The sequence below is a fragment of the Numenius arquata genome, chromosome 1 (genome assembly GCF_964106895.1).
Source record: "Numenius arquata chromosome 1, bNumArq3.hap1.1, whole genome shotgun sequence".
Taxonomy (NCBI): Eukaryota; Metazoa; Chordata; class Aves; order Charadriiformes; family Scolopacidae; genus Numenius; species Numenius arquata.
The window spans coordinates 120,499,258-120,512,009 of NC_133576.1; the positions used below are offsets into that span (position 1 = coordinate 120,499,258).

At 34.8% G+C, this 12,752-nt stretch overlaps 1 protein-coding gene across 5 annotated transcripts in view; it reads right to left on the reverse strand.

Annotated features, from left to right (window-relative positions):
• SGCG (sarcoglycan gamma) overlaps nt 1-12,752 on the reverse strand; it is a 143,418-nt gene that overhangs the window by 54,568 nt on the left and 76,098 nt on the right. For all 5 annotated transcript variants that reach the window (XM_074160318.1, XM_074160310.1, XM_074160326.1 and 2 more), the window contains one exon: nt 3,262-3,363. In XM_074160318.1, coding sequence (XP_074016419.1) covers nt 3,262-3,363 — 102 coding nt within the window. The remainder of the gene's footprint in view (nt 1-3,261; nt 3,364-12,752) is intronic.

Sequence of the window (12,752 nt, forward strand, 5' to 3'; positions counted from 1 at the left end):
TAGACTGGTTTGGGTTGGAAGAGACCTTAAAGATCACCAAGTTCCAACCCCCCTGCCATGGGCAGGGACACCTCCCACTAGAGCAGGTTGCTCAAAGCCCCATCCAGCCTGGCCTGGAACACCTCCAGGGAAGGGGAATCTTCAATCTGCCAGCTGAATTGTCTTTAAATGCAGCTGATCTTCAGGGAGATAATACTGGCCATTGTTTGTACTTGATTTTAAGTAACAGAAAATTACCTGGGGACAAACAGTTTGATCACACTCATTTGGATCAGCAAGTTGTAGTCACACCAGTAGACTTAAAAAGAGGGAAGGAAGTTTTTTGCAGTACAGGTGCTTTCTTACTTAAGCATACTTTGTATTTAAAGGACAGGTACCTAGTAACTGATAAGAGTGCCTGAGTAGATCTCAGTTGCCAGAATATCAGGGAATATGTGATATGAAGAAGGTATTAGCAAGCTGCCTGCTTGTGACCTCAGAGGGGATACTCATTCCTAGATAAATAAGTGAGTTTCTAACTACTGGAATGTTGTTAAAAGATCAGTCTCTTTTCACATATATGGCTTCTGGTACTTTTTCTGGACTCAGGAAAGACTATGCAGCACCTTGAAGGCCTAACGCCTGAAAATCACTCCCAAGTCATGTTTCTGTCATAATTTAACGCTTAGAGTATGAGGTAATGTGAGAATTTTGAACACATTTGATGTGAAGAATTTACTACAAACACTTATCTAATAACAGTGCTAGAAGCTATAAACAGTTTGGAGTCCAACTTATACTTTTTTTTAAAAAAAAAGTATAGCTTAGAAGTAGTGAGCTAGGCTACCTCAAAAGAAATCACTAAGTGAGCAAAATAAATGAATCTCATTTTGTAAATTATATCAGGAAAAAGTGAAAGCTAACAGAATTAACAAAAATCATGAAAAGTCTTTGGAAAAGAGTAAGCCATGTGTTAGAATGAACATTAACGGTAACAAGTTAGTATGAAGTGGAAAAGGAAGGTCAACAAAGATCAGGTAAATATATATAAGTACATGCACCAAATGACGGCCAAATCTGGGCATCTTTATTACACTTATTTGACTGCCACCGTTGATTTAAAAAATAAGTTAGTAATTTGTAATATCAAATGTAAGTGCGAGTAAACTGTAAACTTCTAGACCTGTAGCTGCCACACATGTGCTGTTAATTAAACGTATTTATAAACACTTATCTTTTATCTTGCCATGTATATGAATTAGCTAAGATGCACCAGTGCTGTCCACAACTCTGTGTTGGACTCTTAATGAAGGCATAAACCTGTAATAGGCTCCAGAGATGATGGAGAGCACGTAGGTTTTCTGCTATGTATTTTCTTAGTACTTTGGAGACCTCATTAGGTGAGAAAAGCTGTTAGGAGACTGCAGGGAGAACACTATTAAGGCAAGGGAGAAAGCTGCTATGATAGCTGCGAGTGGCCCAAATCTCCAACAGACAAACTTAGAAAAAGAAATCATAACAAATAACCAACTTTACGATAATATATAGACCTGAGAATATTACAGATGGCAGTCAGGAGATCAAGCTACAGGCAATTAAGCCTCTGGAGAGTTCAAATATTTTAAAAAGCAAGCGAACAAACTAAAACCCCTCTACTGAATTGTCAGTTCATAGGGGGCAGAGACACACAGTAGCCTGAAGGCTCTAATTAAGGCATGCTGCTAATGATCATGATGGGTCATTTAACAGCCAAACTTATATTAGATGCTGCCACACCTCTTTCTTTCTATATTGTACTAAATGCATTAAGACCTGGAAGGAATATTGAAAGAGCATGAATAGTAGCTTAACATTGCATAACAATTTTTGGGGGCAGAAGGAGTTTTTAAGTATTAGCTATGCTGGTCTTAAAAAGTTACATGTTTTATTTACAACCTCAAAGGAAATTCATTTAAGGACACAAATAGTTTTCCCACTGCCGATGAGGCAGAAAAGAATACAGCATACGAAACAAAATGGAAATATAGATTTAGTATTGGAATTTCACCATCTAAGTAAGATCTATTCCTGCTACTGGAAATAGTTATTGAAGACAGAAAAAAAAAGAAAGCCTTAATAGACATAAAATACGTTGGCATTGCTTAAATTTCAGTAATTGAGCATTTTAACAACCTCATCCTAAATCCTACATCGACCATGTTTTCTGATAAATTTATTTACATTTTCTCTTGCTATAGTGATACAAACACTAACTTTTTCCCTAGTTTCAGAAAAGCCTCATAGCTGGCCATTTCTTCTAATGACTTGGAGAGGATGATTACATGTTTGAAGTAATGAAAGAGCCATATCCAGCTTTTACTCTCACTGAATAGTACTTTATTCAATTAAATGTCCCATTGGTTGATGACAATGCTCATAAAATATGGATTTATTTTGTGAGAGCTTACATTACAGACAATAGTTCTGAAAAATATTCATTTTGTTGGCCAGAAACAGATATCACTTTACAAAAAATTCACCTGAATAAGTTTCAGAGTTCACCTGGATAATTAAAAAACAATTCAGATTCTCTCCTTCTGCCTCTAAACCCAGTACTTCAATAAAAATCTTTCATACCATACCCATTCTCAGTGCCATTTTAATCTGCTTGATAAATATTTTCTTTGACCAAGTATGTTATTCCTTTTTACCCTGATAATAATATAATTTTCTGTCTATGTAAATAAGATTCAATCCTAAATCTTCCCATTAGTCTTGTAGATTTTACACAGATAAACGTATAAAGATATCATACATTTAATATCATTGTCCTAGAAGTGACAAAACCTGAACTTATTAGAGAAACTGTAACTTTTCCAATAAGTTCCATTAATTTTAGAGATATTTAAACTATTCCATAATGGATGAATAAACAAAAGAAGCAGTTTCACAGGGAAGCCTACACTAAAAAATAATCTCAGTAAAAATAATTAACAACTTTATACATACTCTTAAAATTTTAGCATTACCTATATATGATGACCTTTATAATTCCTTTTTGAGCGATTTCTTATCACATGCCTAGAAGAAAAATGTTAATTCTGCCATAGTATTAGCACATTGACTTAAGCATTGATCATGCTTGGAAAGTATGCAACAGTAAGCGTGTATACACATGCATAGACATACACACAGACACATATATATATATTTCCATGACAAGTGCCTGGACTTTAACGTAAATTCAACTGTTCATAAGTGCATTAATTTTATTTTAGCATTATTGAAATATTATCTGCTTACCACTCGAGAATGGATTTCTTTGGCATAAAGAGGGAATAAGAATTCTGATTCCCCTTCCAGACGAAGGCCTTCTTTCGTAACACGCAGGTGTCCCATTCCAGTCTGAGGAGAAGATGCAAGAATTATACACATGTTATTATTGTTGCTGTATTTATTTTTTGGTTTTTTCATAAATGGAAAAATTCCAGAGCTGCCTGCCTCCAGTCTATTGATAAAGATACCCATTTAAAGTTTTAAGAATTCCTCATTCCTTCCAAGAACTACTTTTCTTTAAGAAACTGTACCTTTTCAGAAGAAGTTACTAAAGTTGGGATATATATATATTTTTCGAAATAGCCTTTGTACTTGCTTTCTAAAAACATGAGCAATAAACTCATACACATGAGCACTCACATGAAACAAACCTTATGTTAGCATCTCAATACTTATTCTATCAATAATGTATTTACAAGGAATGAAATACTTCTGAGCCTACTGAAGAGATAAAGAGGGATTTTTATTTGCTTCCATTTTCAGTAATTGGGTCTTTCTTTTTAATTAATTTTTCATCCCTTGGTTTATTTTTCTTCTTCTCTAATTATAGGTGAATCATCTTCCTTTCTCTCTGTCACCTACTTGTCAGTTTTTGTACCTTCCTTATTCTCTCTTAATCGCTCCCTCCTGATTTTAGTCCAGTTGTGCTTTCCAGCTTGTATCTTATTTCATTCTTTTTGCTTTCTTTCATCATTATCGTAGAATTGATAATGTGAAAAACGAGTGAGGAATTATTTCAGTAAGTACATCTGAGGACTTGCAGCTTCAGCTGCAAGGTATTTCACAGGTTTTTAGCTAATTTGTAAAGGATTCACTCCTCCCCCTGCCATAAAAAGTGAGAAAAAATGGCAAAAAACTTGCACCCTTACAGCTCAGCCACACACAATAATATTTCAAGTCAACTGCCTCAAACTGCAAGAAGCAGGTGGGAGGGCTGAATAATAATACAATAAATCCAAAAAGTATTTCCACTACAAATATTTTTCAGGTTGTTCTCCATATAAGCAGAGAAAAAGAGGTACGCAACAGGCCACTGAAGATACATCAATAACCCGTTCATCTAATGATTATGCAGACCACTGGAAAAAGTTGTAACTTTAAGAGACTTATTTTCAAATATGGTATGTTCTTGCCAATGAGATTATATATATTATATATATATAAAATATATATTAAATAAGTTAATATATTTCATATATAATATATATATTCACAGAATCACAGAATTTTCAGAGTTGGAAGGGACCTCTAGAGATCATCTATATATGAACCTAAATAACATGTCTAACCAGTCTTCAATGAAAAATTGTAGCTATTTTCTTTGAACAGGCCTAAAGAGAGACAGAAACAAGCTGTGCTTACATTCCGTAAGGTAAGAAGTATTCATGTCAGCAGTTCACTCCACTGGAGAGTATAACTGCAATTCTTCCTCAGCAAGGATTTATTTCAGGAAAGAGGCTTTTAGAATAGCTATTTATGGAATCTGTTATTCAGTGTCAAATATTTTATTGCTTTGAAATACATAATGTACTGACTTTTCTCAGTGGAAGTAGATACAATTTCTAAATTCCAGACCACTGCAAAAGTACCTGGTATATACTGATACATCTCATGAGGCAAAACTAAAATAATGCATATAATGAGCCCCCTATGGCTTTCATAATGACAATTCCTAAGCAGCACTCAGTGATTCAGAAATATGTTTTCCTAGTAAAGACCACAGACACTTTTTTCTAACCTGTAACACAAAACTAAGATCACTTCAACACCATAAAACCACATAGGTTTTAAGACAAACACTTTTGAAAAATATGACATGAAATACCAGGATATTCTAAAGAAATACCAGTAACAAATGGCTCTCATTTAATTAACTAAATTTAGGATTTTATTATAGGTCTGATCTCATGCCTTTTCTCATCAGCTGAAAGTAGATTACATTAACTATCAGGTTTAAACACAGTTTTCATATTTTTCCTGGTATATAAGTAACTAAATAAACAATATATTATGGAGTAAGTATAAAAGCGTTATTGAGATTTAAGAAGGCAGAGGAAGAAGTAGCAATTAATTCTTGAAGCAGATTGGGGAAAATTAAAAAAACTCCTGGGTGGCAATCTCTAGTCTGCCTTTGGCTTTGCCAGGAAGAAATTTTAAGTAGAGATAAAAAAACTATAATTGATGTTGAAAAAGAAGATGATGCAATTTACTCAGCGCACTCTTTCTAATGGATGGAGATTTTTCAGCAATGATTATTCTAAAGATGCTGTATAGACAAAGGAATGTTTTTGACATCAAGAATAATGCCATGTGACAAAACTTAGCACTTTAACTTATCTTATGAAGAAAATAGGACATACTTGAGGACGTACTTATACAAGGTAACCCTGAGTGATATGACTGGATTTACTGAAAAATAAGAACTTATAGATATTTCATTTAAGCATTGACACAAAGCTCACATTCTCATGTATTTGAATAAGAGCCTCATTAGCCATTCTCATTGACGATTCAGGAAGTGCAAAAAACATGGAAATTTAGATTTGGGTTACCTGCACAAATGACTATTTGTGATGACAAACAGATAAACTCTGCAACACGCATGAGAACAACAAAAATGCGGATTTCATATAATGATCCTCACTTCTTTTACCATTGTGATTGTAAACAATTATTATTATTTCCTTAGTACCATGATATTTGAGCATCTCAAGATTGTAAAAGTATTGAATTACGCAGTACTGTGAGATGAGGAAATTCTATCATCCCACTTTTTATAATTGGCAAATTGAAGTTACATGGAATGTAAAAGAAAGGGATTTAGGATAAACAACCACCCTAATGCACTGAGATCCAACGATAAGTTCCATAAAAAGGAGTATAATAGTTACACATAATGCTGTCTCAGCAACCACTCTTCTTCCTACATTACCATTTAGGAGAAGCCAATTATTATTTACTGAGTCTTGTGCCTTCCTCAGTGATGAACAACCTTGATGCTTTCCGTTTCAAGGATTTGGTTCCGTTCCTATTCAAATAATTCAATAAAAATATTTCTATTGACTTGGGGAAAGGGTCCAAATATCAGTTAGACATGGACTTTGATGGAGTTATACAATAAACTAGGTGAAAAAAAAAAAGCTTAATTAAACATAGCAGATGTATAGCAAGTCTGGATTCTTGTTATCCCGATGCTTGAGTGTGCTTGGCCCTGAGCTGTAACGCATTGTTGTGCATATAACCCCGAGACTCATATTTTCTGATTAGTCAAAGCCCTCAGTGAAGCAGGGATTGATCTGTACGTAAGAGGAGGATGAAATGGTCTCCCTGTAGACGCTAAGCAGATTTTGTTATTGTTGCAAGGAGTTGACTGGTGTGGGAACTGCTGGCAGCTGCCAAACCCTTATGCACCAAATATGCAATTTAGCATCAGTCTTCACAAAGGTATGATCAGTTTTCATTTCAAAACTGCTAGCCATATTCTAATTGAAGTAACAGGATGCCGTAGAAGTATTTTTCATCATTTGAAAATGCTCTTGAGGAGGTAAATGCTTGTAGGAACAGACACAAGGCCTTCTACAAGAAATTCAAGCTCTGGGTGGGCTCAAGCCTCATAAAAACCCAACAAAAGGCTCTTTGATTCAGAAATCATGGTCTAAAGGGTATTTGACAGCTATTCAGTGAATTGTCTACATAGGGATACTTCAAGCTGCCTGAAATAAATAGCTACCACTACTAGAATCCTAGGTAAGACTCGTGCTGCGGAAGATCTGGATGGGAGGACCATCCTGGATTGGTTAGAATCTCTTAGACTCTGGATACAATACATGTAAAATATTTTTCCTCTGAAAAAAGAGGATGCAGTTCCAGAAGCAGGAACTTCTTGTTCCTTGTCTCAGGACCAAGAAAGTCACTTGGAAAGAGATGTGCATTGTTGTGGAACTACCAGGAGTGGAAGCAAGCAGCTGTGGCTCTAGGGCTCCTTGCACTCTAGTGACTTGCTCTCAGGCAGCTGAGCCTCATGCTGTCTATGGCTATTAGATGATATATTTGGGATTTATCTCTCAAACCAATATAATAATGTAGAAGTCTGCTGCTATAAGCACACCTCCCTTAGAAATGAGGATGAGGCCTGAGGAACATTCATTCAGTTTATGATGAGTATTTCTCTGATTAGTCACCTGATTCAATCAACAGCTGTAACTTGCATTTTCCTACCAGCATAGAAACTGATAGATGTGAGGGCTCCATTAAAATAATGGATCAATCACTCTTGTTATTATATCGTATCATTGTTGTTTCTGTACCTTCTCAGCATTAGACTCAATTCCAGTCCTCATACTCCTTTAAACAATGGATATTAAATATCTGGTCTATGTATCAGCTAATAGCTGCACAGGAAGATGTGTATTTTTCCTGTTTTGGGGAGAGATCGAATACTGGAAAGACAGGTATATCACATGTTAGCATGGTTACAACAATAAAACCTCTAAGTTGATTCAAACATTAGTTTTAACATGCACTCAATTCACATGGAAGTAGCTCCTGTCTCAGGAGTTAATAGCATGTTTGATTTGTAATACCTGCTCCCTGAATATTCAAATTTTCCTAACATACTGTACTTGCTGATTGGAACCAATAATAGATTAACTTCAGAGCAGATAGGATGCAGCATTTCCATTCAGGTTTCCATTCACACCTCTTCCTACTTAAAGGATACTTACAACCTACTTTTACGCCAGCCCAGGGAAAGACCTTGGCAAGTTCAGACCAAGACATCATTTGTTGTGCCCCAAAGCTAGTTCAATTAACGGCTTTATAGATCCAGCTTTCACTGCAGTACTTCTTGCAGCAATTACTATTTAGAGAACTTGCTTTGCAAACAAGAGCATACTGTTTCATTGAGATAATAGGGCTGTGGGTAGAGATTGTTAAAGAGCAATCAGCAAAACAGGGTTGGTAATGAATCTGATGAAACTCTCTGTTTGACTTACAATATCTATTTTGCAGCTAAGTACGTGCTTGGTATAATAACATTACTGATGCCTCCTCTCATTTTCTGTTGCAAGGACTCAATTTCCTGTGCTCAGACAGAGAAGGTTATCCGACTCCTCTTCTTAGGTGACAGTGGAGTCTTTTCTGTCAAAGACATTGGTCAAAGCGGAGCCCTTAGCAACAGCAAGCGCTCCTGGTACAGAAGTTAGTCTCACCTGGCTTAGGGCTGGATATGGACTAAAACACCCTTTGCAGTGATGGTTAGAATGTGGGTAGATGTAGATGTAGAAATGCAGATGGCCACTTGGAAGTCAACAGGTTTGTAAGGAGATGGCTATGAAAGATGCGAATTCATCATACCGTTGACATTTGCTTAGTTTCAATGAGATTTCTTTCATAAAACAGGATTCATATTTAACACGCATACTTTCAAGATATTTTCAGGTCCTCTTTGTCCTGATATATAGAACGACAGACTTTCTTAAATAAAGAAAGATATTAATTACAGCAGGTATTACTCAAAAGTAGAAAAGAGCTTCGCAAAACAGCTTAAGTTCCAGCTTTGTTTCCTTGTTCAGCAAGGATGAAATTCTGGCTCTGGCTCTGTACTGCACAGACGTTTCAAAGCTGGATAATACTCTGCTAATAAAAATACCATTACATCTGGGATTACATCTTCTGTGACTGATTTACTTGAAATTAGAAAAATACACTGCTACTTCCACTGTTACATATATTTATTCAGGAATTCAGTTGTTAGAAGTTGGCTAATTAATTTTATTATATTAACTTTTTATAATTCTGCAACTTAAAGAAACGGAATTAAATCTTTTCCTTTGATTTGCAAAGGTTGTCAAAAGGATTTTCTGCTGAAAACAGTGCATAATGTTTATTTCTTGAATTACTCTGAGGAATTAGGGATATTTGCATGTCGTATGTGATTACACAGACTATGTATTGATTCAATATTTTAAATCCTATCATTTGTACTAGGGAACGTTTCATTTTATGGTCTCAGTGCTCTACGCCTTGTGTAAGCATACAGTGACAAGCATCTCCACCCTGACAGAATTTCCTGTCGAAATAGTCAAGATGATGAAAATGTGAGATGAAAAAAGGACAAAGAGGTGTTACATTCCTCACAAAGCACTGTTGAGGAAGTCTACAGCTCTGTGTGAAAGAAAGACTTAAATATTTTACCTTAAGTTTTGTCTTGCAGCTATCATGCAAATTTATTTTAACGTGATATTACCATACTAAATAGCAACCACTGCAGTATATTGAAATGAAAAACAGATCATCTCCAATAACAACCCAACCTCATTTTGAATTACCCAGCCTTCCCCTGATCTCAGTATTACTGATCAAATAAAGTTTAAGAGCAGAGTCTTAGTTACCTTCGCTAAATGCAATCATGACCATTTCTTATTCATGGTACAAAAATTTGCAGTGACCACAGAGATTTTACATATAAAAACATAATCACTTACTATGATTTTTTTTTTTTTTTTTCATTGGTTGGACTAGATGATCTTAAAGGGTCCCTTCCAACCTAGGTGATTCTGTGATTCTGTGATGCTACTCTAATGACGTTATTGATAAGGGCATTTTTCAACTGTTACTGAGCCAAATGGAAAACAAATCTTTTCAATTTTCCCTATAGTGCATCACAGCAAGCTCTACTCTAGCACTGTTAATAATATCGTCCTTAAAATAATGGCACAAATATATGGTATGCATCAATAATATGACAGCTTAACACGTATTTGTATAAAACAATAATATAATATGCCTAAAAATAACAGCAATGACAAGAAAACGAAATATATAGTTGGAAAGGGTGAGAGCTTTTTGCAATTTCTGTTGGGTTGCATTCTAGGACCTGATCATACATTTTCAAAGATAGTACACTATTTTTTTTGGTTAAAGATGAAACAAGAAAATGTCAAAAAGCAAACCAAAACTGTTTTGTGCTCATGAAATAGATTTTTCAACATAAAAAGTCAAGAGAAAGCTTTAAAGCAATTCATGTATTTCCTAGCACAAGTAATGAGGAGTTTTAAATTCAATTACATTTCCATTCTATATGATTTAATTATTATTACACTTAATTCAATTACATACTTTATATATACCAAAATATATATTTGAAAAAGTTTAGTAAGCAGTCACTACAGCTATGTGTTAAGCAATTTAAGTATGAACAAATATGAATTCTCATAATCATTTTGAGCATGTCTGAGCAGACGTTAAGGCACAGATAAGGCTTTTAACTGGAAGAAATTTTAAAAGCCAAAAAAGAAATACTTTAAAATATGTAAGACCGTTGTAAGATGTATATAGAATATATATGGAGATGTCACCTGGATGCTTACTAAAAAGGGAGAAGGACAACTATTGGAGAAAAAACATCAAAACCACCATTTAAACAAGTGTTCTTCCACACTCTTTTACATACACGATTTTATTAATCATATAATTCAGATTAATCAAATGCTATAGTAAAATACTTTATATATATTTAAGTATATATATCACACTACTGAGAAGTCTGACTTTGATAACAGATTTTCTGCAGAAAGTATCTCAATATCTTTCTTTTCAGCAATTACTCTTTGCATAAAATATTTAAATATTCGCTGTCTGATAGAGACAATGAGAATAACTGTGGCCTGGTTGGAGGCAAATTATATTTAACTTAATGGAAAAATAGCAAAATACAGCTGTTCAGGATTATTCAGAGTAGAAACTATGGAATATTGGTGTTCTGACATGAAAATATTTTAGTAAAATTTAGGATGAGAATATGTGAATAATTAAATAAATATTTTATTTCATTTGAGTATTAAAAAATGTAACATCCTCAAAATGGCAACTAATTCCACAGAGCATACACTGTTAATGATAAAACGCATGGAAAGGCTGTACAAGTTCGTTAGTGTATGTCTTTGCAGTGAAGGAGAACTCTTGCTGTGAATGAGTGCTCTTTACCGTACATTTTTATTGCTGTCTAGTCTGGTTTTAAATGTTCCAAATGATTGGGCATCTCCAATTTAATAAGGCATGCTATTACACAGTCTAGTAAGTCTCACTGTCAGAAAGTATTACTTGATTTTCAGTTAAAATTTTGCTTTCTTAATTCATCACATTCCTAGTTTCGTATTTTTCATAGTTTCTTAAGTAAGCCCTTCCATCTTCAGTGCCTGAATTTTTCAAGTACTTACATCATTGTTTGTGTAAGTATTTGATAATAAAATGCATACAATATTTATAGATCTAGACTGGTATAATTATCAGCCAACTATAGTGTATATATAGCCATTGGCTGTAAGATTATAAATAGTTAGCTTTTCAAATATTAAACAGTTAAATATAAATTAATTGGCACTGCCTTATAGAAAACTTTGGAAAATAATTTAAAAATATTTTTATATTTTAAAATATTTTAAAATAATTTTAAAACATTTTTTAATGCTTGGTATATACTGGTTATTAATTGCCCCTGAGAAACCAAGAAGATTAGCAGAGTGGTATGTCTGTGATAAAAACTTCTGGGAACAGGTATGTTGGTAGAGCACTCACTAATTACAAGTATGCCAAAAGAAGAAAATACCTGTGAATAGTATTCGGAAAACTCTGTGTCTGTCCAACCTTAGCAATTGTCCTATTTATTCCAGTGCCAGAAATAGCTTTACAAGAGAAACTGGAAGTAAAGACCACTCTCTAGCCTAAATGTGCAGGGACCTTCTCAATTCTCATTGCCTATATCTTCATGTCCTGCTGAAGTGCAGGCAGGAGAGCAGGCTAAACATTCATCCTGGTCTTAGGAAAAACCATGCTTAGAATATGCATTGATGGACTGGCCGTTGTGTGCTTGGCTCTCCATATACCAAGCTCATTCCTGTCATGCTAAGGTGATCCAGAGGTTGTTCTAAGGCTTAGTATTAGGGTTTTACTTTCCTCTTTTTAGAAACTCAAACCCAAGTAAGGTTTTAGTAAGGTAGGGGAACACTTGATTGAGCGCAAATTTGAATCATGCTTGACTGACAGTGCATCTAAAACTATGAAGACCTATCTGCCTCTTATTCACACCGTGCTTAAAATGTTTTCTCAGAGAAAAACCTTCACGCCAAACTCCAGATTGGGAATAGGCAACTGGTAACCCTGGGAAACGCTGCTGTTTCATGACCATCTGGCCTTATCAACATGAAACAGGACAATTGCCTTGACCTCTCTTATTCCAGGAGACTGTGATAGCTGTGGTATCCATGAAAAAACATGGAAACATGGGTTTCTCCATCAGAGGCTAAAAATTTAGGAATAATCTTGAGCACACAACTGTTCCTGGTGTTACGATAATGTAGCATAACCTGAATGATAACATAACAGAATTTATGTGGGGTTTCTGAACAAGATTTCCTATTGCATCAGAAGCAGTAATCATCTGATGGTGCACTTTTCAC